Here is a 27,412-nt window from a genome sequence, read left to right as displayed (position 1 = left end):
GTTGTGCTCTTCTGGCATCTGCAGAGTTGATCAGGATTTGGGACACCTCCCCGAAGGCATCAATAGCACCTGCCTTTCTGGTTCCTTTCTTGAGCAGGGACATTGGATTGTCAGGAAGTGATCCTGCTGTGACCTATTGGCTGTTCTTATTCTCATTTACCAGAAGGCTTATAACTGTTGGAAGCAATCTACAAGGGGTCAGCACAGTGGCGTAGCGTGGGTTGTCAGCACCCAGGGCAAGGCAAGTAATTTGCGCCCCCTAACCTGTGGATTTTAGCTGCGAGTGCGAGCGCCCCCCCCCCCGATGTTGCGCCTGGTGCGGCCGGCCCCCCCTGCACCCCCCACGCTACGCCACTGGGTCAGCAGCAGGAGAGTCGACCTGCTCATACAATTTTGTGTTGCCTAATCCATTAAGAAGCTGTGTAGCATTAGAGCTCATTTGTGCATGCAAGTCCATTGTTTGATTATTACGGCCACGTTGACACTATACATTTAAAGGACTATGGTACCACTTTAAATAGACATGCCGTCCTGCAAAAGAATTCTGGGAGCTGTAGTTTTGGGGAAGCCATGGCTGTTTTAAATGTATGGTGTGCATGTGGCCTTCATCGCCAAATAATAGTGACTTGCCTGGGTGGAGCAGTCATCACAGATCAAAAAAACAGTGAGACTTCCCTATCATATCACACATCTCTTCCAACACCATGCTTTTGAATGGAAGCCATTCACACAATCAGCTGTGAGTCATCAAGTGATAACACCGTCAAGTGACAAGAAATCAAGTAAAAGAACATGCAAGTGCGAATCAGCCCTTAGAGGAAGGGAGGAGAGGGGGAAGAGCAGCTCCTGTAGATAAAGGGTTAGGTAGGAAAGTCAGAATTTTTTGATTGCCACTTATGTGTTCCCTCTTTAAAAGCTTTAATAAAGTATAAAACAATGGATTCTTTTTTTAAAAAAAAAGCTGTTAAAGAATTTGGAATCATAAGTCCCATTAAAAATGAACAGAACTGTGCAAATCACACAGCATTTCAAATGGCTTCGTATCTGGGGTGGAATGTTGGATTATCGTAAGGAGAAGAGAACCCGAACCTAGAATTTAGGCCTTTGTTGAATTAAGGAATCTGTTGGCAAAGGGCTGCCTTACTAGTGAAGGCTAGAGATCAGAGGCCAGAAGGCAGAAAAGTCAGTGGAACTTCCTGGTGGTTGCATGCAAAGACTAAAGGAATATTGGCTTGTGTATTCCAAGACAATCAATGGCTTCTCATGGGCAAATACCGCCACTACCAAGCAAATTTTAAAGCCTTCTGCTTATCAGAGCCCCCTTATCAAATCAATGATGGCACCAGCAAAATGGGAAGGGGGGGAGCAATGTTGGCAATACCAGTTCCACCAACAGTTTCCCATTCACAACATCAGCCCCTGGCCTTCATCACACTGTTGTTGGGATATGGCCTACTGCTCCTTAACACACACACACACACACACACACACAGGCCGTCTTTTTGGAGGGCCTTGCCACTCACTGTATGAATCAGAAAGAGTTTTACTGAAACAATGAAAAAACACAGTGTCACAATTTTCTTTGAAGTTCAGAAGGTTTCCCTGTCCCTTGCACACATGCACACACTCACACACGCAGCTCTCTCCCCAGACCAATTCAGACTCCAGGATGTTTTTGTATGGGGATAAAGATCTCCCGTGCTGCCTCATTCCTTAAGTAGAATGGAGGAAGGGGAAGTAGCTTTCATGCTCCTTTGGTAGGGACAAGGACCTCTCACGCCTTCATCCTCTCCTCACAGACGTCAAAGCTCCACTTGGCTGCCCCTCCATGGACCTCGACCAGTTTTTCATCCCAGTGGATGATGTTGCCTCGCAGGTGGGCCGTGCAGTTGGCTAAGCCCAAAATCTCTGCCGGGGTCAGGACATGATCCCACATGTTGAACTGAGAAATTTCACCAACGAAGGCCTGAGTGGCATCAAATCTTCCACCCAATGCATCCTGTAGCATCGTGTTGGAGAAAAGGACAGACAAACAAAGGGCAGCCAATAAGATAGAGAAGAAAAATATATACAAGAAATTGAATATGAGGCCTTCCATGGGCTCTGCTAAACTATGGGCCCTGCCACACTGCCAATCCTCTGCAAGTGACAACATTGGGTCAATTGGTTTCCAAGGAGTTCAGGACCCTGTTTCATTCTCATCTTTCCTTAGCAGTATGGCACAGCAAACTATGGAATAGCTTTGCTCTCTCCCCACCCTCTGCAACTTTCTGCATGTCCAGTTTTTGCATTAAAATGCAAATTTCCAAGTGCTTCCATGCAGCAGTTTATTGTGCAAGCAATAATGCGAGCTTTGCATCACATCCACACAGCACTATCTTCTGACACAGTACCGGTATATTAGTTTCCTGTTTAATCAAGATTCTCCACTTCTGCCCGAAATCCCCCAAGTAAAAATCAAAACAAAAATGTAGAAATTGTACATCTGGACTGAATATGGGGGCAGTGGTGGAACATAGGGTGCCATTTGGATGAGGGTGGCATCATGTGGGCGCTGCACAAAACTTGCATGCCAGAGCAGCACCAAGTTCACAATAAGCTCCCATGCAGACACATTCTTAGAATTTTAAGAAATTTCTGTGGGCATTTTTTTGGAACCACAATTCTATTAAATACACACTGCAAATCCAAACCAGAATCCCTGTGTGGTTATAGGCTTCAAGGACAACACATGTGGCATGTCCAAGAGACCAGCTGGGGATCTCTTATACCCAAGTTGTCAAATTTTGTTCCTTTGAGCCCAAAACTTGGGCAGGTCCTTGAATTACGTTTAAGTTAACTACTGCAAAGACAATACATGGATTAGACTCACCTGCTCCTGGCCCAAGATGATCACACCATGAGGTTTGACCGGATGCCAGGATGCCAGGTTATCACCAGCCCCACGCTCCTCCCCATTTTCATATGCTGACCATATGCCATCGCGTGTGATCCAGGTCAGGCAGATGTGGTGCCACATCCCAGACTTTAGACTCATGGGCAGCTGAGCCACCTGACAACAAAACAGAAAAGTGCCTTAAAATGAACAGTGCAAACAGTTTTATGGAGGGAGTCTCCCACTGATGTATTTTAGCATCACCTTCCCCAAAGCTGATGAGGAGCTCATTATGGCCTTTCTTGCTGGCTGCAGAACAGGATTGGGTGACAAATGCCTTTCTCCAAGCCTCTCTCTCTTAGGCCCTTCCCCAGTCCTGGTCTATGCCATCCTTGAGTGCTCTTTCCTGAATGTGATGATTCCTCCTAGCTGGGTGGGTGGAGAGATGTGTAGGTATAAGCCTCTGATTTATATTGTTCAAAGGTAAAAATCACATCCACTGCTCCACTCACTTTTGCCTCTAGCCCCACCCCCCACCACAGGGGCATGCAGCCCTCCAGCCTCCTGGCACCATGCCTGAAATTTGGAAGTAGTTTGAACTCTGACCCAATGGGATGCTTCAGCCTATGCTGGTCCATCTTCTCGGGTGACAGGGACCAGTGCAGCACCAGCATTGCTTGCAGCAACAATATGGTCACTGTCTCCTGTTCACTATGACCCTGTCTGGAAGGAAATGTACCTGCCACTGCCTCTCCCCACAATCTTGGCTGCACGTGCCAGGAGTCCTGAACCTGTGACTCTGAAAGTACTTACCAGGTGGAGTCTTTGGTTTGAACCCATTCCCTTCCACTTCATTTTAACGAGGCTGCTAAGAAGTGAGCAGGAAGGAGTCATGTATATCCAGGGCTTTTCCCCTCAGCCAGAACTCACCAGAACTCAGTTCCAGCACTTCTCAGGTGGGCACCATTGCCATTGTAATAGAACAAGGGAGGTGGTGAGTTCTGGCACCTCTTTTTCTAGAAAAAATAGCACGGTATATATCTGTATCTTTCTAGATTCATTAATTACAGTTGGCTCTTGTTTTCTGAGCTGATGTCATTTTTCTAATGGAGTGGGGCCTTTTCTCAACATAAGGAAGGTTAGTACGCATGTCTTCCAGATGCCCATGACAAAGTCTTCCTTCCCTCCTTACCTTGTCATTGATTATCAGCTCCATGGGGTTATTTCCCCATTCCAGCAATACAAGCTCATTGGATTGTCCTGGTACTGAGTAGGAGAAAGGGGTGCCCACCCCTGCTGGGCCCTTAGATTTCAGCCACATGCAGACTGTGAAAGCATAAAGCTCAGGCAAGCTCTTCTTCATCCGCGCATACATATAGTTGTTTCGTACGGGGATGGTGACTTTGAACGCTTCCGGGTTGTTGAAGGCTGTAGTTTCTGGTGCATAACAGAGAAATGGGGGGGGGAGTGTCAAGAAAGAGTACAGGGACAGCAGTTGAGAAGAACAAAAGACCACAGACTCCAGAAATTCAAGTCAGGCCTTGCCAATACTACACAACAACACCATTGCAAAAATGGGTTCCAGTTGTTATTGAACTTGGGTCATCCAATGAACCTGACTGCTCATTGACACATTGCATAATGATTGGGTAATCACTGGCAGCTTGGATGGCTCAGTTTGATTTATTAGACTTGCATATTGCTTTACCTGCACACAAAAGTCTGAAAGCCATTTATAATGACTGTATAAGATCCAATAAAATATGATCAAACAGATGACACAATATGCAGTATCAGCATTCCTTGCGTATATTTAACTCTCCCTGTGTTTATTTTAAAGGGGGTTCAGCAAGTTAAGTTTGCCAGTGGCTGCTGCTTAGTTATATTATGATGACTATATGAAACCTCTAAATTCAGAGGCAGGGTGCCATTGTGTAGTTTTTACCCCTGTGTAGATTTCGGGAAACTAATGGGCTAGTTTGTCATGCTTGTCATTCATAAATTCATGTGTCTGGAATGGACTCAGGAAATACATATCTAACAGGCAATCACATATATGTAGCAACTTTGGAGCCCTCAGATTTGGCACTCTTCCTTGCCAGGACTGACCATGCTCAAGCTCAGTGACCCGGTTCTGGAGGGCATCCAGCTCCTTCTCTACATCTTGCTGTTGCAAGTCGTGGTTGTTGGGGACAGATGACCGGTCTTTCTCCAGAGCTAAAATCTTGGAGAGGATCTGCTCCTCCAGTTCTTCCATCTTGTTATGGATTGTCTCTTGGGCTGGCACAGGAGCAGAAGTAGCATTCATTCGGGCTGGAATATCCTGCTGTGCACAAAGGAAAGATATATGATATATGGGAAACAGTGTGTGTGTGTGTGTGTGTGTAATATCTCACACAAAAAGTATCCAGGCAAAACATGTTAACCCAGCAAGAAAAACAGGGCCATGTTCTCAGGGTGTTTCCAGGCTATTGCTGTTTTGGGGTGGGATTCTATCCATAGCTGTCAACCGTCCCTTATTTGGCGGGAAACTCCCTTATCCCAGCACCATGTCCCGCTGCTGTCACTTATTGATGATGTCCCTTAAATTTCTCAGGTTTCATGCTCGCCCGGCTCAGGAGGGAAGCAGCAGCTCGAGGTCCTCTACCACGAGAGAGAGCGCGCGCACAAGCTGCCGTGTCTCCGTCTCTCCCTTTCCCCCCTCAGGGACGCGTCGTGAGGAGACGGGTGGCAGTGGGCAGGCAGGCAGCCCCTCTCTTGCGAGACTTCCACCGCGCTGCCAGGGGAAGCCGGAGGTAGCGGCGGCGGCAGCTGAGGAGGCAGCCTGAGGGAGGAGGAAGAGGAGGGGATGGGGAGGGACGCAGAAGGGCAGTGCTTCAGCGGCCGCTGCGGTGCTGCAACCACCTCATGCCGGGCTCGTGGGCGTCATGGGCGAGAGTCTCTCTCCTTCCCCCCTCTCTCTCGGGCGGGGAAGTGCTGATGGAACTCCTCACGCCAGGACAACGGCAGCCCTGACGTGCTGCTTAGCATACCCTCCAACCAGTGCAGCATCTTAATGTAGTGATTTCCCCTCTGCATCCCTTTCATAACTCTATTTTTATAAATCATTTGTCCATCCATAGTTCAAATTTTTACTACAAGTTTTCTGTCAATCCTACCAATGTATGTAACTCTTTACAATAGCTTTTCAACTAAATTATAAACTTTCCCCATCCTTAATAAAGAGGTCCTCTTCCTGGTTTCTAATTCTGCCTGTAAGCTTTGCCATCTAGACATCGTTCATCAGCTTTGTCTGCCACTCTTCTTTGGTCGGAGTTGTAGACCCTTAGGATCATCTAGTCCAACCCCCTGCAAAACACAGTCAGTCGCAGCAAAAGCAGCATGGCTCCATCAGTGCTAGATTTCTGTATAAGCTAAGCAAAATCCCTTATTTTGGCTGCTGATCCCTTATTTTCGAGGCTGCTGGTCCCTTATTTTCAAATCTGTAAGTTGACAGCTATGATTCTATCATATACTGGTAAATTTAAACTGAAGTTACCATTGATAGAGAATTCTTGTGCAACAAACCTTCTCCCCCCAAAGATCAGACTTTTTGTGATAAGGAAAGTGAAGGGGAAATGCTGCTTTGGTGCAATGTCATCTAACGTATCCTGCAAACGCACCAGAATGAATTACCAATGTCGTCTAACTTCCCTGCAAACAAATCAGGATGAATAGTCAATAATCAGGTTGTCTGGAAGTACCTTCAGAGGCCACACCCACCCTGTGCATTTAAAGCACATCCAACACACATTTAAAACACATCGCTTCCCCACCTCCAAAGAATCATGGGAACTGTAGTTTGTTAAGGGTGCTGGAAATTGTAGCTCTGTGAGGGAGCAGCAACCACTCGCAAAATTCTTTGGGGGAAGTTGTGTGCTTTAAATGTGTGTTGAATGTGCTTTAAATGGATGGTTTGGGTCACTCAAACCAAGAACCTTTCTGTCTAGGCACTGATGCCCCTTGCGGTGAACCAGACAGGTCCAGCCTAGCCAGGTGTTTCTGAGACAGAAAACAGTCCCATCTATGAGAGAGAGAGAGAGAGACCCTGATTCAACTTCTGACACCCCATCTAGATGTTACGAAAAAGGAGCAATGCAGAAGCGAACACTAAATGGGTCACGTAATAGCAGGTGATGAGTGAGTCCTCAGAGTCAGTCAGAGAAGGCAATCCTGATCTAGATGGGCTGTTAGTCTGCCTATACAAAATAGCTTCATACAGCTTAGAGACTGGAGGAAGAAGCTGTTGTTGTTAATGGTTTTATTTTTAGTTGCTTTGGAAGCTTTGATTTAGAGTAAAAGTCAGCAACCATCACTCGAAACACAAACAAACTCCGTATCTCTCCCTTGAAGAGTTTTCTTATACAACATGGAACGTGTCTGTATAATGACTCTTCCTTGTCTTTCCACGGGATTCAATATGGAGAAATGAGTCAATGGGACTCCGTTCTCTCAAAGGACACTGTTCTCGTAAAAAATAAAGAAAGGAGCAGTCAGGCATGGAGAGAAACGGGATCACAGTTTTTCCCTAATGAGGATGAAGAAGTGTGCCTTTTTTCTGCCGCTTCGAGGCAACGCCTGTCATTTTGACATTACATAGTAGTTCTGTAATCCTCTTAGAGCTCTACGAACTGTGTGAGTCTGTGTGCTGAGAGGTCACAGCAGGTATTACACAGCTACGGCAGGGAGCAGCACCCACAGCTGGAGGCAAGTCCTCCTTACTGTCCGCCCATGCCAACCTGCCGGGGCGCTTGCACAAAGGGAATCCCAGGTTTTAAAGCTAAAGGTTTGTGTTCTGTCCACCATTGGCAAGTGTGACGAATTCAGTGCTGTTTCCATGCTGGGATTAGGTGCATTCTTTCAACACACCCAAACCCCATCAACCTTTAAGACAAACAGCCATGCCTTTGGATAGAAATGACCACTGTACCATTTACACTATGGCAGTGGCGTACCGTGCATTGCCAGCACCCGGGGCAAGGCAAGGATTGCGCCTCCTAACCTCATTGCGGGTATCGTGCAGGAGGCAACAGGCAGACTTCACTCACTTGCACCCCTGAAATGGCACCTCCTGTTTCTCCAAAGACAGTCCTGGGTTGGCTGGCAGGGAAATCTGCCTGATCAGAAGGTCCTGCTTGCTTGAGAAAAGCACTGCTCTGGATCAAGTGTCATTTGTGGGAGAAAGAAAGCTTACATTTTTTGTGACTTGTAAAACCACATAGATCACTGCCCAGAAAACACTGAGTGATATATAAATGTTGCAAACAGACCAATGAGCAGGTAAGCAAGCTGTGCTCAGAGAGCCTATCTGGGAGTATACACACACCATATATTTTAAGGCCATTTAAAGCTCATGACTTCCCCCAAAGGATCCTGGGAAGTCTGCTAAGGGTGCTGGGGATTGTAGCCCTGTGGGGTGAACTACAGTTCCCAGGATTCTTTGAGGGGAATTGTGTGCTTTCCAGGCTGTGAGCTTGCCTTTCCTCCTGGGCTGTGTTTGGGGGTTTTGGTGGAAGAAGGGAGTCAGGAGGCTTCCATGATCTAAGGAAGAGGTGAGGAGGAAGGCATGACTCAAGTAGTCGTGCAAGGCAAGGAGAGAGCAAAAGAGAAGGGATGGAGAGAAGCAAGGGAGGAGAGGCAAGGGGGAAGGGGCCTTCTCTCCTCCCCGTGACATTTCACAGGCCATTAGTCATTGCCTATTCCTCATTGTTGCCATCAGGACGAACCTTAGCCTTTTTGCCAGCCTGTGTGAGAGGAGAGACCTGAAAGCCAAAAGGTTTGGGGGAGATCTCCGTCTTTGAGGACTCCCTGTTGTGCTCATTTATTACAGCGAAAGCTCATCAAAGGAAACAGGCCTATTATTCCACCACATTTCTGCCCTTTGATGAGGTGCTCCTAGAGCCCTTGCCTCCTAATTACTGCTACGGCTGCTTATCTCATCATTATTTCAGGCTGTGTTCCCTCTTATGCCAAGTGAAAAAGCAAGCAGCCCCCCTGCCTGTAATTCCTCATAAGTTAATAGGGTACATCCATTGAAAACCGTGTTTTGTCTGTTATGGTGGTGGAGCTTTCTAAAGGGAACTCAGGTTGCAAAACTGAGGCTCCACAAAGGAGGCAGTGAGCCTGGAGGCAGAAAAGGTTTCAGCCCACTCTGAGAAAGTTGCTCACCTGAAATGTTCAGGGGTGCTGTAACTTCTGCCCCACCCTGCAGACTTATTGTCAAGATCAGGAGAGGATACCCACAAAACTATTGGGTTCCCCATCTCAGCATGATTTTACCGTGCTCCTTGGATGCTCACCCTTTTGATTCTAGGAATCCCAAAATGTACACCTGAAGAAGAGGCTCCCTGGTGTGAAATGTGTATGTGAAAGACAAACTCATGCTCAGCTCTTGCACTCCCAAATTGGCCTGAGATGAGGTCATTGCGCTAAAGGCCTCTAGATAATCACAGCTTAATTCATTACTTGGGGAGAGGCCATCTGAGAGTGTGACCAGCTCAGGTGAGCTGAGTGGCAAGGAGGGAAAACGTGCTAGTTCAGAACCAGCCTGCGTTGTCAACTGTGCTTTACTTTCTCTGCCCTCGCCTCTCAATCCAGGTAACACAGTTTCCTCAGTTGCCTGTTTATCTTGCTTTTATGTAAGTGATCTGTGTCAGTCGCTTGCTGCCTGCTGCCTTCCAGATGCTTTTATGTCTGCCCTAGTTTCCCAGCTGAACTTTCTAAATACCTTTTAGATTTGCAACTATGGTTACTCGGGAAATGCTTTGTTTCATTTCTATCCTGTCCTTCTCACTTCCATGGGCCCAAGGCAAGTTACACATTCAATGGAACACTCTATCCATTAAAACAATGTTAAGAATCGGGAATGAAGCACCATAAAACCCTTTAGTGTAGCAAAATCAAAACCATCTCAGAGGGGAAGGAGCTCCACAACTGCAGTGCAGCCATGAAGAAGGTCCTATCCTTTGTAGCTACCAACCTAATTCCTAAAGAAGGTAGTATTGGTGTCCTACCAGGGCTGTTTTAGCAGAGGGCCTGAATAATCTACATGAACATGACTGCACTGCATGATGAGGATCTTGGCTGTAGATAGTTGAGCTCTATGTTGTGGTTCACCATAGGAGCTCACTGGAAGGGGAGGGGGAAGAAGAGGAAGAATAACTTTATTCATTTCACATAATTTATGCACCACTTGATTGTAAAAAACCTCAGTGGTTTACAAAGAAGAAGAAGAAGAAGAAGAAGAAGAAGAAGAAGAAGAAGAAGAAGAAGAAGAAGAAGAAGAAGAAGAGCTGGAGGACCGTGGGTGAGCCAAGGAAGTGACGAAGTCTGGTGGAAGGAGATTCTTAGTTGATGACTGTAACAGCTGTCAGCATCTATTGCTATACAATCACCCAGAGGCTTCTGAGTATGAGGATACTATCATTCATGAGCTCATGTGTGAACCAGGGCTGCAGCTTCCTGAGAGTCAGTCCTGTTGGACCGCTGTGTGTCTCCATTGTGATCACTGCTACGTGTGGAATGGAGACATATGTCTGACACATGAAGTAAAGATGTGCTCTGGAGACGCAGTTGCCCAAGGCTCATGTGCATTCTCAGTGACACGCTTCCCTGCCATATATGTGGCACAGAGACATGTGAACAAATGGGAGCTTGTTTTTCCTGTAAGATGGGAAGCAGCCCTCAACAAGTAAAAGAGAAATTATCTGGATTTGCTTGGCATCTGTTATGCTGCATGTAACATTTATAGGGCTGGTTATGTAAGTGTGCTGAGCAGTGGATGCTGCAAGCACATTGATTCATTTTTAGCCTCATCTCCACTTTAACTTTGGAAGTTCAGGGCAGTTTACATGGAGTTCCCAGGGAGATTCCCATCCTGGAAGATCCAGGATAGACCTATTTCACTTTAACAATGAAACAGCACCACATGTCCTCAGACCATGTTCCCAAATGTGCTTGAGACAGAGCATAAGAAGATAAGAGCCTGATACATCAGGCCAATGGTGCATCTAGCTTGGCATTCTGTTCTTACAGTGGCCCATACGAAACCCTCAAGCAGGACCTGGGCACAGGAGCCCTCTCCCCTCCTGTGTTTTCCAGCAACTGGTATTCAGAAGCATTATTGCCCCTGGCTGTGGAGGGAGAGCATAGCCATAATGGTCAGTAGCCTTGGTAGCCTTATCCTCCATAACTTTGTCTAATTCTCTTTTGGAGCCATCCAAATTGGTGGCCATCACTGCCTCCTGAGAAAGCGAGGACCATGGTTTAACTATGTGCTGTGTGAAGAAGTACTTTGCTAATATATCTGTTAACATACCATTCTGTTTCCTTCGATGCCCATGTTAAAAGTGTGTGTGATGTATGAAGTGGCCTTGAGACTCTGAGGAAGCTATAATCCTTGTTCACACATGAGCTTATCCATAACCTTTCCACATCATCAGAAGGCACAGGGTGACTGCAACAGCTATCGATTTTGATAGGAGCTGCAACTGTTCATTCACCATGAGCCCCTTTCCAGACATTTTGCACTGCTTTCAGGGGTTACAGAGCTTAGCTCCAGAACTTATTTGCTTAGCCCTCCAAGCTATTCTACGTACCAGAGCTCAGTCTGGGAACATTTAAATTAATAATGAAGGACTAGAGCAATCCTGCAGGGAGTGCACACAAGTTCACTGCTCTGACACTACACTGCTCAGCACACAAATAGACCACTCCTGAGCAGGTATTTGTGAGCCAGCTCTCAGCTCTAGCTGTTAAACTCCTGCATCGCAGGGGGCTGAATTAGAAGACCCTTGGGGTCCCTTCCAACTCTACAATTCTATGATTTTAAGCAACGCAATGTGGAGGGGGACCCAATTTCCTACTGAATTGGGTTCCTGTCCTGGGTCTTTGTTTTGCCTTGTTTGACCCTGAATGAATAAAGACAAACCTGCAAGCTTTTTATTCAGCAAGAGTTGGGTGCCATTAGATGATCTTTCCACTCACTCCAACTCTATCTTACTAAGATGAAGAGCTGCATTGTTCCTGGACCCATGGAAACTGGCTGAATTCCCCCCTCCAGTTCTCTAAAATCAAGGAACGCTTCAGGTAACACTTTTGTGATTAATCATATCAAGGTTTTCAAAAGTGATGTGGGAACCAAACCATCGCCTCTGTAGGGAAAATAAGGCATGGAGTGTACTGTGGAGAACAAAAGGGCTTGGATGGTGCCCTTTCCAAAAAGAGAGAATTAACAGGAAAACGCTTCATCAGGAAACGAGAGGAGGGCAATTGTGCTCCTTTATCCCCATGCCTCTGTGGGGAGCAAAGAAGAAGAAGAAGCTTCAATTGCAATTATGACAACTGAATCATCGGCATTAACAAGAGATATGTGAGGTCATTGGCTCTCTCCTGCCTGGTTCGAACCCTGGATTGGTTTCTTTGGTGAGCGGCACTGTTCTAGTTTTAATTCACTCAACGCCCAAGACTCATGCTGTGTCCCCGAGAGGCTGTTCCTCATTGTATTAAATTAGCTGGCCACTGGGGAGATGCTTCTGGGTCTCCACACACACCTTCGCTCTGCTTTGCTTTTGCCCCCATTACATCTGGGCTTTTTCCCTGCAGGATATGAGATGCACAGAATGTGGCCTGTTCAAATGCCATCCAGGTAGAGAATAGAGAGATCCACAAAGAAAAGAGACAATTGGGAGAACTGAGCAGTGACAGGGACAGATGAAGAGGAAGGATAAAAAAAGTCATTATCCCTGCCCTCCCTTTGGGAATGGCAAAGGGAGACATGATTCCTGATAAGAGCTCATGTTTGCAGATGGTTCAATTGTGTTGCCTGCTGGTGGCCTGGACCTGCCTTCTCCCTTTTTTTTGTTTTGCTATTGATGCTGCCAAGCGACTGGAAAGGTTTTCTGATCCATGGAGTCTGGCTGGTTTTGACAAAGGGTGCAGAGATACTGTCTGCTGCACCCTTTGATTGTTCCAGTTCTGGATTTAAATGCCATGTCCCTGTTTTTCATGTATGACTCCATCTGTTAATAGAAAAAAGGGTTTTTCGCTTTTGTTACTCTTGTTAGCGTCAAGGCAATCTGTCCTACATCGAATAATGAAAGGCTTCTTTACCTCCACCCCATCTCATTCTGTTTTCTGTCTCTGTAATCTCTCTTTTCCCTTTCTCATTTCTGTCATTGCCCTTACTAATTGAATTTCTTGTTCCTGTACAGTTCATTTTTCTTCCTTGTGCTCTCCAGTACCCCAATTTCCTATCATTATTAAGGAATTACAGTCCTGGCTCTTACACTGCCAAGGAGATGAACAAGATTTGTGCCTACATATTCCAAGTATTCGTGTTATGCCACCAAAGATTACTTCTCCCTTCATGATAGCTGCAAGGGAAATTCTATCAACTTTCCCTGCTTTTCCTGACAGCTGAATCAATTTGGGCAGGTCTAAGCACTGCCCTTTAATGGCACCCAAAACATGCCATTGGAGGCTGATGTTTCAAGTCTACATTGTGGTTTTACACCCCCCCAGCTCTGCCCCAGTGCCAGCAAACATAGAACAACAAATGGTTTAGAACGAAAGAATGATCTATAAATTTAGATTACAGTATATTACGTAATTTGCTCCAGTGAGCTTATGGCTAGTGACCAAAGGCCCAGAATCACACCAAAAGAAAGTGAATTGAAAATTCATTAAAAATTATTGGCAAATTGTGGAAAGTTGTAAATAGTAATGAAAGCTAACTATATAAAAATGCTTACATTAATAAATGAAACAAGTACTGTGAGGCTACTATGAGCACTAAACAAAGGAAATATATGAAGAAATTATAAACGAAAAATGAAATACAAGAAAACAATTATCCTTCTAAACAACCTCCCTACAGTCCTGTTAACCGAAAAGCAATAGGAAAGTTTCATTCTCTTATAAAGACATTCTAAAACAATGTAGGAAAAGTTACTTAAGATATTAAAGTAAGAGACAATGGGCTTCGTGGAATAATGAGTCAAAGGTCCATATCTACCAGACTTGGTGTGGTGAGGTCAACCTGTTTCCACTGGAAGATTCTCGAGCAAAAATAATCCATGAGGATTAGGTAAAAAAATTTAAAAAAGAGAACCCTAAGAAAAATCTAGGCTCTATGAGATCTATCCTGACAGTACAAGTCCCCTCTTAGCACAGAAAATTTCCCCAAAGAAATGCAAAAAGCACAGATCTACTCTCTATCTCCCAAGCTAGCACACCTTCAGGGAAGGTGCTGTTGTGGGAATAAAGATTAACCACGTAGGCTAAAAATTGTAAGACAACATTCAGAGTGAGAAAAGTGTCCTCCCCACTCTCCAATAAAATGCTCCAGTTCTTAAGGTGCCGAGGGCCTTCTGGCGGTTCCCTCATTGCGAGAAGTAAGGTTACAGGGAACGAGTCAGAGGGCCTTCTCAGTAGTGGCGCCCGCCCTTTGGAACACCCTCCCTTCAGATGCGAAGGAAATAAGTAGCTATCCTATCTTGAAAAGACATCTGAAGGCAGCCCTGTTCAGGGAAGTTTTTAACATTTAACACTGTATTGTTTTTAATACTTGATTGGGAGCCGCCCAGAGTGACTGGGGAAACTCAGCCAGATGGGCAGGGTATAAATAATAAATTATTATTATATTAATATATTACCGGTATTTCTCTAATATAAAATTCTTTCACATCAAACATTTTCCCACATTCTGATAGATTCTCCTTGACTTCTACCAAAATTCTGTGTCTTCTTTGTTTCTCATCCTTTCGTTGCAATTTGCCTTTCTTATCAAATCTAAGCCATAAATTCTGCCTGAGCTTGGAAGAAGACCTAAGAAGATGCTAATATTGTACTGTACTTTCTTAAACTAGCAGCCCAAAACAAAGGCTTCTGTCTCTAAACAGGGATGAAAATACTGGTTAAAATAAAAATAAGCTTCTAATGTAGCAAATACAGAGTATAAAGGCAAACACTTGGACAATTATCAGACAACAAGGGAAAACATCACTCACCACAACCTTAGAGAGCCCATATCTTATATCTCCATGTTTCAGCTCATAACAGCTGCTTTCCAGTTTAATCAGAGAGACAGGCAATGCTTAAAATCTGAACAAGAAGTATGTTGCATCAAAAGGTACCCCAAAATATAAGTGTCTCAAGGTAATAAGATTGCTATTTCCCAATTAAACAGACATTCTGTGTTGTTCCAGCAGAGACTTCAATGTGTCACAGAGATAAATTATTTCATTTTTCTTAATTTTATTTGAAACAGGGAATAACCAAAATTCAGCTGTCAAGGAGCCCTTCTGGTGCTGCTACCAGAGAACTGTAAACCATTCAGTCACCCATCTTCAAAGGAAGAGATACAGCTCATGCCTATGTTTATCTCACAGTCTGTATGGCTGGGAAAAGGCTCTTGCGGCCTTCAGGGTAGGCATATGATTATCATGGCTTCGTAAAACCAAACTTTGGTTCATACACTATGAGTACCTGCTCTTTCTATATAGCAATCAAGAAAAGAAGCCTGAACAGGAGCTTATTAACATACCTTGCCTAAACCCTGCTTATTCATTTGCCAAAATGGCTTCCTCTTATTACTCGTTAGTTTAATATGCAGGCGCTTTGCATAAAGTTTCCCAATTACACATAACAAACTAATTGGGCAATAATTTGCTGGGTAAGCTTCAGAGCCTTTCTGTCTGTATAATAAAATCAGAAGGATGTTGTCAGGCTGCAGTTTACATGGCTGCTGATAGGCAGCTGCACAAATGGCAGCAGGATGACAGAGCAGGAGGTAGGTGACTTAGAGTCAGAAATCATCTTGCTCCTCTACTGCTTTTCTTCTAACAGTGATGCTGTTGTTTTGGTCTCTGACAGCAGGATCAGAGGCCAAGGAGGGTGGAAGTGGCAATAGAGTAAGACAAGGTGCAGTTTAGGCGAGCTGGAAGGGTGGGTTTGGCAAGGTGTAAAGGCAGGTGGTAGGATTTGCCAAGGAGTAAAAGGAAGGAAGGGGGTTTGGTGAGGTGTAAAGGGAAGGAGGATGGAGTTGGCCAAGTATAAAGAGAGTGGAGATTGTTACAGAAAGAGTAGGTGATAGGGTTGGCTAGTGAAATAAGTAGGAGCAGCAGCCAACATGTGGACAATTACTGCAGTGATCCAAGCCTCAGCACTCGTCCTATTACTCGTGCCTCGGGTTACATACGCTTCAGGTTACAGACGCTTCAGGTTACAGACTCCACTAACCCAGAAATAGTACCTTGGGTTAAGAACTTTGCTTCAGGATGAGAACAGAAATCGTGCTCTGGTGGCACAGTGGCACCAGGAGGCCTCATTCACTAAAGTGGTGCTTTAGATTAAGAACAGTTTCAGGTTAAGAACGGACCTCCGGAATGAATTAAGCACTCAACCCGAGGTACCACTGTATATGTAAATACAGCTACCAGCAGAAGAGACCACAGGGTAACATTAAATTCCAAAAATTCTGGTGGTATAGAATCTATTCCCAGTGCTTTTCTATTTCTTAACTGGCAGTCAATTAATTACTCCCCTTTGTGAAGCTTGTTTCACCTTTTTCAGATGGACATGGAAGTGTACCACTTTCTACAAAGAGAGATGCTCTTATTATGAGTTGAGCCAAATTGGCAGGTAACAATGTACACCCAGCAGCTCCCATTGTATTTCCAGCAGAGAGATTATTAGTAAATCCCAGCATTCTGGGCAAATGGGAACTGACTGTGTGATTTTGCAAATTCAGACATAACAATTGCCCAGGGATTGAGCAATGTTTGGAGACTGAATTCCCCAAGCAAAGCTGGAAAGCTTTTTGCACCTTGATGAGGATGGTACATGTCAGATATTTCACCCTCAGCTGAGTCTGCTCTGTAAATCACCAGGGAGTTTTGAGCTCTCCAGATCTCATGGCCTAAAGCCCTTTTCTCTCCTTTGCCCAATTATCTTATTGAAACCAATGTGGGTTGGGTGGTATTTATCAGAGAATATTTACGGGGGGAGGAGGAAAATGTTCAGAATGCATATTTTTAAAAGCTGTTGGGTGATCTCATAATTTCCCATCTGCTGAAGCGAGGGCGGGGTGTGGGGATTTGTGTATGATTCTTGGCTGCCAAGCCATCAGAAAGATTGAAAGATGCCAGGTAATATTAATCATGTGAAATGTCAACGTCTGGAGTGGGGGGGAAAGCAGGGGGGAGGAGAGAAAAGCACTCTCTGCTTTTGCAATATGTGAGTCTACTTAGGTAAAGGGTAAAAGGACCCCTGACCATTAGATCCAGTCGTGACCGACTCTGGGGTTGTGGCGCTCATCTCGCTTTATTGGCCGAGGGAGCCGGCATACAGCTTCCAGGTCATGTGGCCAGCATGACTAAGCCACTTCTGGCGAACCAGAGCAGCACACAGAAACGCTGTTTACCTTCCCGCCAGAGCGGTACCTATTTATCTACTTGCACTTTGATATACTTTCAAACTGCTAGGTTGGCAGGAGCAGGGACCGAGCAACAGGAGCTCACCCCGTTGCGGGAATTTGAACCGCCGACCTTCTGATCAGCAAGTCCTAGGCTCTTTGGTTTAACCCACAGCGCCACCCGCGTCCCTTGTGTGAGTCTACTTAGATGGGATTAATTTCATTCATTGTCAGTTGCACACATTTATCTAAGGAGATCAAAAGCCGTCAGTTATTAAAGCATCAGAAAATCCAGTGTCTGAGACTTTCACCAGCTAAGGTAAAAGAAGACTGCTTCACAAGCTCATGCCCAACTTGTTAGAAGCTTTATTGGTTTGTTGTGGATCATTTGGGGACTTATGAGATGCATCCTGTCCCCATCTTTGCAGAGGTTCCCCTGGTAGCTGAAATAGTAATAGAATCACAGAAATGTAGAGTTGGAAAGAGCCCAAAGGACCATCTAGTCTAACCCCCACTATGCAGGAATCACAGCTAAACAATCCCTGACAGATAGCCAGCCAGCCAACCTCTCTTTAAAAACCTCCAATGAAAGAGAGTCCATCACCTTCCAAGGTAGTCCGTTCTACTGTTGAACAGCTCTTACCATCAGGAAGTTCTTTCTAATGATTAGTTAGAATCCCCATTCTTGTAATTTGAGCCCATTGGTTCGGGCCCTGCCCCCTGCAGCAGCAGCAGCAGCAGCAGAAAACCAGCTTGCTCCTCCTACATGTGACAGCTCTTCAGATATTTGAAGACGGCTCTCATATCACCTCTCATATTCTTCTCTTCTCCACACTTAACATATCCAACTCCCTCAACTGTTCCTCAGTCACACAATGTGCTGGAGTTTCGGAAGCTTAACAGAGCTTGCAAAGTGTGGGATGTGATAAGAATATGTGATAATTAAGAACATGATGCCCCTGGGTAAATCTCAGCTTAGCCACAAACTCATTAGGCGGTTTTAGGAAAGCCACCATCTCTTCACCTCAGTCATATTATGGGAATAATAATGGTGACTTATGTTGACGGTTTGGTCTAAAGATTACGGATAATAAGTAATACTGTCAAGTCTTACAGGGTTGTTCTACAGCAGGGTTTAGGAGCCTGTGGCCATGCAGATTTTGTTGGGCTCCAGTTCCTATCAGCCAAAGGGTCAAAGGCAATGGGAGTTAAAGTGAGCAACTTCTGCAGAGCCACAGGTCTCTCTCATCCCACCCCATTCTAAAAATTAGTGTCAGGGCCGGCCCAGTCATTAGATGGGGTGAGGCCACTGCCTCAGGTGGCAGAAGCCCCCAAGGTGGCCCTCCCATGGATGCCCCACTTGCCCTGCTGTCTCCAGCAGTGAGGGAGAAGCGTTGCCTACATCAGTACCAATTTCAGCGGAGATTTTGCTGAGTTTGGCTGAAATCTCACTGAAATCGCCTGAGATCTTACAATGTGCACAATATCTCACCCAAAATTGATGCTGCTTCTCCTCCAGCAGTGGAGACGGCAAGGCAGGCGGTGAAGGCAGTGGTGGCAGGGCAGATGATGTAGGCAGCAGCAACAGGGGCAGCAGGGCAGGACAGCACTTCCTGTTTTGCCTGAAGCATTGAAATGGAACATGCCACTCCAGCACCAAGCTCTGCCCAGAGGTCAGAACTACAAAATTGTGTACAGACATGCTCAGGCGTGCCATCTATGCCAAGCCCCCCCAGATTTCAGTGAAGGTCCCCTCCAAGTTCTGTGGCATCCCCGCGCGCACACCGCAGGCTGTCTGCACGACACATCAGCATGCCCCGTGATGTGCATGAGTAATGTCAGCACACTGCAGGGCATGCTGCCATCATGTGTGCACACTACAGGGCGTGCACACACAGCGTGGTGGTGTCATGTGGCCCCGGGCCCCCTCAATCATGGGGGCAAGATGGACATGAATAAATTCAGCACTGAATCTAATGGACTGAATCTACACACATTAAGCAATATTAAGCAGTTGGTCCCTTACCTTTCTCGCCCTGACCTGGCCACAGTGATCCATACGACGGTCACCTCCAGGCTTGATTATTGTAACTCGCTCTATGCAAGCCTGCCCTTGAAGCTGACCCAGAAACCCCAGCGGTTGCAGAATGCCGCAGCAAGGCTCCTTACAGGGCCCTTGCCGCAGGATCACATTCATCCAGTGCTTTACCAACTGCACTGGCTCCCGGTGGAGTACAGGGTCAGGTTTAAGGTGCCGGTTTTGACCTTTAAAGCCCTATGTGGCCTAGGACCCACGTACCTATGGGACCGCCTCTCCTGGTATGCCCTGCGGAGGACCTTAAGGTCCACAAATGACAACATTTTGAAGGTCCTAAGTGGCAAGGTGGTTAGATTGGTCTCAACTAGGGCCAGGACCTTTTCAGTACTGGCCCCAACTTGCTGGAATGCTCTGTCACAAGAGACTAGGGCCCTGCGGGACTTGACATCTTTCTGCAGGGCCTGCAAGACAGAGCTGTTCAGTCTGACCCTTATGTTTCCCTCCCCTTATGGTTTTGATCTATGGGCTACTTTTAAAATGAGGCTACATTTTTTCCCTGTTATGTTTTTACTGTAATTTTACTGGTGTTAGCCACCCTGAGCCTGGCTCTGGCCAGGGCGGGTGGGTTTTAATATTATTATTATTATTATTATTATTATTATTATTATTATTATTATTATTATTACAGTTGTTGTGAGACATAGGTAGCCTTCTGTCTAGAATTGAGCTTTGAGAGGGTGTGTCCCCCACCCCATTATTTGAGGAGAAGTCAGATTGGCTGGCCCCTCCACATTGGTGTTCTATTGCAGGTGTATTCTGCATTAGTGATGGATTTATTCTGCTTTAGCTTGCTTTGTGATGCTACCATATTATTGATGTCTGGAGTGCTACCATGATGTCCCCAGTGCTACCATATTATTGATGTCTGGAGAGGTTCTAAGCACTACAAAACTGGGACTGAAACATACCAGAACATTTGTGGTATGTTATGGGATCTCAACATTTGTGGTATGTTATAGGGACGCGGGTGGCGTTGTGGGTAAAACCTCAGTGCCTAGGACTTGCCGATCGCATGGTCGGCGGTTCGAATCCCCGCGGCGGGGTGCGCTCCCGTTGCTCGGTCCCAGCACCTGCCAACGTAGCAGTTCGAAAGCACCCCCGGGTGCAAGTAGATAAATAGGGACCGCATACTAGCGGGAAGGTAAACGGCGTTTCCGTGTGCTGCGCTGGCTCACCAGAGCAGCTTCGTCATGCTGGCCACGTGACCCGGAAGTGTCTGCGGACAGCACTGGCTCCCGGCCTATAGAGTGAGATGAGCGCACAACCCTAGAGTCTGTCAAGACTGGCCCGTACGGGCAGGGGTACCTTTACCTTTACCTTTATGGGATCTCAGCAGGACATTGCAGAGTATGCATTGAATGGAAATGGTCTGGTATGACCAGCCCAAATCTTTTGCAGGCACAAGCTGTACTGAAAGCAGGATCACGTGCAACTGCTGCGATAGCCTCATAAGCACAAATCATGAATGAGCAAGAAAAAGGATATTGGGGGGGTGCAAGTCAGTGGAGATAAAAGAGATGGGAGCTTTTAACAAATAAAGCAACAAGCACAATTTTAATTAGATAATCATACGAGGCACTTGGAAAGAACCCCACCCAAAGAATGCATAGCTTGCTAGTGACTCCTGACTCTCCAAAGCTCACTCAGCTTTCACCCTGGAGGGTGGCAAGAGCTCATTTCACTTATCTTCCTAAATACGGGTTGTATCTGGTTGTAATCATGCTCAGAATAGACCCGCTGAAATTAATGGACACGAATAAGGTAGCTCCATTGATTTCAATGGGTCTACTTTGAGGAGGACTTAGCTGGATACAACCCTGTGTCTGTAGGAAGCCCAGGACCACACCGGATGCAAACTTTTGTTGAAACGTGCACCAAATGGACTCTTTACTTGCCCACTGTCACCCTAGTATCAACCTAATCAGAAATAAGATGCTAATCTCTAAGAAGAAACCAGCAGAAATTAGTCATGGTTAATGGGATTTCAGATAGTCTCAATTAAGGCTGCAAGCAGGGAGCCAACTGGGTGAAAAATGAGGACAGAAAAGAAAGAAAGGCTAGTGAGCAAATTAAACTCAGTATGATTTGTTTCGAAGAAAATGTGGTTAGGATTGTGCTGCATGTTCTGTTTTACGGCTTTCGGTGGGATAACTAATCAAAGTAATGGTTGCTTGTTTCTTTTCTCCCCTACCCTGAGAAGCGGTCTCAGAAGCTGCAGTCAAGAGTAAAATGGGGAGGAAGGACTGGTTAACCCATTCACTATTTGTCTGCTCAAAAGCCATCCACAAGCAGCTTTCCCTCTGGTGGGTAACAAAACTTGGGGTTCCCAGTTCGGAACAGGCAGTTTTGAGCAGGCAAGTGGGGGTGGGGTGGGGGTGGAGAATTAAGCGTCTCTTCTTTCTGCTGCTCTTTCACTCCTGATGCCAGCCTCCAAACCAGCTTTTCACTAAAAAGAAAGGTACACACAACTGCCTGTATACCATGGTTTAGCCCATCACATCTAATTTGAGCTGGATTGTGACCTCAGGTGAGTCCTTAAGGGGTTTAGTCATTACTACCATAAACCACATTGATCTGGGATTATGACCTGGGTCATAAAAACTGGAGCACTTCAGTGTGAATTAAGATCCAAAATCTTTAATAGGTATTTGATAAATCTCCCCCAAATCCTGTTATGTCTCACAGTCATAACACAACACATAGATTATACTAATAATCTTATTTGAAATCCCTTCTCAAATTTCTGCAGAATCAACGGATGCTCTCTAACGTATGTCAGCATGCAAATAAAAGTCTGTGGGGAAATCCAGTGAAAGTTTAGTAGTGTTAATTCCATTTGATTTCAGCGGGAGATAATCAATCATGCATTCAATTCCCCTTAAAAAACTTAAATGTGTTTAAATTTGGCTCTATGGGCCTGTTATTAAGAGGCTGTTTTAAAAGAAAATCAAACTAGTGTTTCACTTACTTGAATTTTGTTTTTCTGAATTCTTCAGTTAAAGAACCCTTCTCAGCATCTCATGAGGAAACTCATAGCAAAATTTCTAAAATAGCACAATGCCTGCACAAGCTGCTCTGCCTGTGGTTGACTGGGTCAGGCATTGTTCATTGCTTTCCCCCTGAAATATTAGTTGGGAATGGCAATAACCTGACTTGCCATGACTTGCAAAGATCCTGGAATCTTAGAATTGGAAGGTGCCAAAGGATCATGCCCTGAGGCAGAACCATCCACCTATCAGGCACCCATTTAGACTGCAATCCTGTAAAGAAATTTAATAAATGGTGATGATAAGTTACCTAGGAGTAAGCTCTATTGAAACCAGTGGGACTTTCTTCTAAATAAACATGCATAGAATGACCCTAATACCAGGAGGAGAGCACCTCTAGCATGATTGACATGGGCATGGGCATTCTGCACAATGTGTGCCTGTCAGATTTCTTCTAGACACTCTGCAGACAAATCAATCACATGAACCACCAGAGCTTTCTACCATTAAGGGATCTTGCATGAGAGTGCTGTCTGAAAGGAATGAACTATCAGTGCTGCCTCTTAGTGATTGCCATGGACATATTTTAACTGTTTCACTGTCAAAAACGCAGCTCTACAAGACAGCCTATCACACTTGGATCTGAAAGACTGGGGCTCCGAAAGGACTGTTGTAAAAGTGAATGGCAGAAATGTGTATGCTTGAGTTCAACAGTTTTACATGCTATAGGCATGGTCATTAATAGCAAACAAGCATGGCTTTATCTTGAACTTTGAATATACCCATCCATATAGCCCAGCTCACAAGCTGGCCAGGTGGAATCCAAGAGAGAGGTGCATTGCTTAATGCAGCCCGACTGCGACTTATGTGAGCTATGGTTCAAATCATCTAGAGAACAACTGTCTCTGGAAAGGAATGGAAGTTAGCATCTGATGAGCTTCTTAGAGGAGAGAGTGTTCCATTAACTGGGTGTAAGGACCAAGAAGATTCTATCTCCAGTAGTTTACTGCCTTATCTCAAATGGTGGTGGTTAGGGTGGGGCACTGAGAAGAGGGCTTTTGAAGATTACCGTTAATTATGAATGTTTGGGCAGGCTATGACTTTACCCAATGACTATACTGTACCAGATCTCACAAATTCTAAAAGGAATTCAGCCTGGAAGTTCAACCAGTGTTTAATTACAGTGGTAACCTCAGGTTACATACGCTACAGGTTACATACGCTTCAGGTTACGGACTCCGTTCACCCAGAAATAGTACCTCGGGTTAAGAACTTTGCTTCAGGATGAGAACAGAAATCGTGCTCCAGCGGTGCGGCGGCAGCCGGAGGCCCCATTGGCTAAAGTGGTGCTTCAGGTTAAGAACAGTTTCAGGTTAAGAACGGACCTCCGGAACGAATTAAGTACTTAACCCGAGGTACCACTGTACTTAACCTGAAACTGTTCTTAACCTGAAGCACCACTTTAGCTAATGGGGCCTCCGGCTGCCGCCACGCCGCTGGAGCACAATTTCTGTTCTCATCCTGAAGCAAAGTTCTTAACCCGAGGTACTATTTCTGGGTGAGCGGAGTCTGTAACCTGAAGCGTATGTAACCTGTAGTGTATGTAACCCGAGGTACCACTGTACTAACCATCCAAACTTTGCTTTTTTAAAACAACAACCACCACCACCTTGATGTATAACGGAAAGCAGGGGTACAAACAGTGTCTTGCTAACTTCTGCCAGGATCCAGGACCACAAGAGGCTCTGAACCAGAGATTCAGCCTGGGCACCAGCATTAAATTCTGGCTAAAGGAGAAAACTGTATGGCTGGTTGCAGATGTACATAAAAATACAGCAGTGAACCTACTGTAGAAGCGCACACACACAGTTTTCTGTTGGTACACATGCAGCCCCACAAATGTAAACTGTGAAAGCAATAAAAGCATGTGTTTGCCAATATCCTTGACATGAATTCACTCATCAGAAAGGTGGGATTGGCTTCCACTCCTTTGGGAGTGTGCACTCAGTGGCAAATAATATAACGAGCAAATTGCACCTCTCTGATTAGGAACCCTGATCTCAGCATCAGCTAGTCAAAGCACATCCACAGAGCATGGGAGTTCAAAGCTCTTTCCCTCCCTCTCCCTTTCTCACGCAGCCGTAAAGCAGAAAACATCTCTCTAGGGAAACATCAGCAGTAGCTCTTTGTGTGAGGTTTGCTCTCATCCATCTGTAATCAGGCAGGAGGCAGAAATCTGGGGCAAGGATTCCAAGATAAGTAATAAGAGAATCCTGGTGGTGTGGGAGGGGGGAGAAGGCCCTAGGGCCAATATCTTGAATGCACAAGGGCGTGAAATAATATCTAGCTTCATCAAACAACTTTCGAGATATTGTGATTTTTAAAAACCAAAGACAAAATGACCTAGTGGCAGAGCCACCAAGCATTTTACACTGGCCTACTAGTAGTACCATGTGCAGTGCAGGAGTTGACACTGGAGTAGAACTATGTCGTTGACTTTAATAGAGTTCTTAACAGGAACAGAAGAAAACAATAACTGAATCCATTTCCCAGAATTTATTTTGTTGCCTTTATTAATCTGAGTAACTGGTGGGAATACGGATATCAAGCAATGCGGCATGAAAATAATAAAATTAATGTTTTAAGCAATTAATAACACAGAGACAGGAGTATGCTCGTGGGGAATTAAAGCAATAATTAGTTCAAAGCAAAACCGAATAGGATTTGGATCCCCTAATGCAGTATCAAATTTCATAAACTTCTACTATCAGGTGCTCTAATATGTAACATGCCCCCAGGTTTTTCATAATATATAGTATTTCAACAGAAGAGAAGAAAACTCTGTCTCCTGAGAATTAATTAAAATGTGACTAGAAAGAAAATGTGCTCTGATGTTAGGGACAGAATGGCTGTGGGGTGTGCGATGATAATCTGACCCAAGCATGTGTCTATCTGGCTTTTTGTTTTTTGTTTTTTCTCAGTATATCTGTTTGTTCACCTGCTTGTATGCACATTTCTGTACATAGCCTATTTCTTTAACAGGTAATGTTTGTGAGCCATTTAAAAGATTGCTTACAGAGAGTACTAGAATGCAACTCACACGTATGTGCTCAGTGCAACAGCCAAGTACAGTGGTGCCTCGGGTTAAGAACTTAATTCGTTCTGGAGGGCCATTCTTAACCTGAAACTGTTCTTAACCTGAAGCACCACTTTAGCTACTGGGGCCTCCTCCTGCTGCTGCTGCGCAGCCGCCGCGCAATTTCTGTTCTCATCCTGAAGCAAAGTTCTTAACCTGAGGTACTATTTCTGGGTTAACGGAGTCTGTAACCTGAAGCGTCTGTAACCCAAGGTACCACTGTATTCATCATCCCCTCATCATATACATATATATATATATATATATATATATATATATATATATATATATACACACACAGTCACTCTCCACCCCAAGTCCCAAACCTAGACACACACATCTTACCCAGTTAAGGCCAAGCGATTTACCAGAATACACCACAGCTACGATTAAATTATATGAATTATTAAAACGCAATTTAAAAACAACAACCTTATGGGCAGAAGTAGAGGGGAACATGACTGATCACAAACTAATAGCCTATCCTTACAGGAGAAAGATTGCTCCCATACACAATTTAGGTGATGGTCTTGCAGGGGGAGGTAATTAAAAATATTGGTAATGTGTGTGATAAAATGTGTGTGTGACTCACACACACACAGAGACAGAGAGAGAGAGAGAGCATGAACAAGGAGATGCAGTAGTAATAATGGAGAGAAACCTGCCTGGGACTGAGGGTATGTGTGCCCATCATCTTCTCTGCAGTATTTACCCTGAAGTTAATTTATTATAGCAAGATGAAGTTGCGATCTGTCCTCTTGCTATGCTGGAAGTGGGGCTGCAGTTACTTCCTAGCAGATCTTGGTTTCCCTCTTGCGAGTCTCCCCTCCCTAACCACTGCTTATGAGTAGGCTTTTAAGTGCCTGATAATATAACTCCTGATTACAGCAAAGGAGGTAAAAGTAACGTGTGCATAAGGCAGAGGGGAAGCGAAAGGATGGGATAGAAAAGGAGAGGGAGAACCTAAAAGGAACTGGCTTACGAAGGGCGGTGCGTTTTCATTTTTTACCTCTATCTTGTCGATCCTATCTTTCAGCGACCTGACAGCCTCCTCGAGCTCCTGAATCATGGCCGGCGAGTCCCAGGGCAGGTCGCCCATGGTGTCTTGCCTGGGGACGCCCCACACGGAGGGGCTATCCTGGAAACTAAGTTCAAGGCCGTTCTCGCACCGGCTCAGCTTGGTGGTCAGCTCCCGGATGGTCTCCTGGTCAATGAGGATCTGGTCTTTCTGCTGCTGCGCCGTCAGCCGCAGCTGCTCGGCCGTGCTCTGGAGGAAGAGCAGCTCTTCGCTGGCGGCGGCCGCCCCGGGGCTGTCCCCCTGCGGGCTCCCCTCCGACGGGCACTCGACGGTCAGCGGGGTGCACAGGAAGCGGCTGAAGAGCTGCTGGTGCTGCTGCGGCCGGGCGCTGGCCAGCAGGTCCAGCAGGGCGTCGTGGGGCCCCGCCGAGAAGCCCCCGTAGGGGCTCTCTCCAGCACCATGGAGAGCGCCCAGCGTTTTGTCGGCCGATCCCGAGGCGGGCAGGAGGGCCGCGGCCGCGGCGTTGGAGCCATTGTCAGCACCTTGGAGAGCTCCTTTGCCGCCGGCCGCAGGGTAGACGCTCGCGATGATGCAAATGATTGCACCAAGGAAAGCCAGCATCCCTGCGGCCAGGAGCACCACCAGAAACTTCAGGGTGGCAGCTTCGAGGGCGACCCCAGCCAAGAGAAAGCGGCACCCCGAGGGGGAGAGCCGGGGGTGGGAGAGAGAAAAGGGGCGGGAGGGGAAAGCGGCACGAGGTGGGGGAGAGAGGAGCCGGGGAGCTGGAGAGAGAGAGAGAGAGGACGGGCTGCTGGAGAAGCCCCGGCTTCCTTCTGCCACCTGAAC

At 45.8% G+C, this 27,412-nt stretch overlaps 1 protein-coding gene across 2 annotated transcripts; it reads right to left on the bottom strand.

Moving 5' to 3' along the window:
• Positions 1-362: 362 nt before the first annotated feature.
• Positions 363-27,406, bottom strand: NPTXR (neuronal pentraxin receptor). 2 transcript variants are annotated; one of them, XM_053406650.1, is made up of 5 exons: positions 26,558-27,406; positions 4,985-5,201; positions 4,068-4,312; positions 2,873-3,052; positions 363-1,999 (listed from the first exon to the last, which is right to left on the bottom strand). In XM_053406650.1, exons 1-5 carry the CDS (start codon positions 27,185-27,187, stop codon positions 1,775-1,777), a joined length of 1,497 nt encoding a protein of 498 aa, XP_053262625.1. In that variant the 5' UTR covers positions 27,188-27,406; the 3' UTR covers positions 363-1,774. The 2 variants fall into 2 exon arrangements, with proteins under 2 accessions (XP_053262625.1, XP_053262624.1); XM_053406649.1 differs by having other exon boundaries at positions 471-1,999; positions 4,985-5,198; positions 26,558-27,292.
• Between the last annotated feature and the right edge of the window lie 6 nt (positions 27,407-27,412).

This window comes from Podarcis raffonei, chromosome 10 (genome assembly GCF_027172205.1).
Source record: "Podarcis raffonei isolate rPodRaf1 chromosome 10, rPodRaf1.pri, whole genome shotgun sequence".
Classification (NCBI taxonomy): Eukaryota; Metazoa; Chordata; class Lepidosauria; order Squamata; family Lacertidae; genus Podarcis; species Podarcis raffonei.
This window is presented reverse-complemented; position numbering and strand designations above follow the sequence as displayed.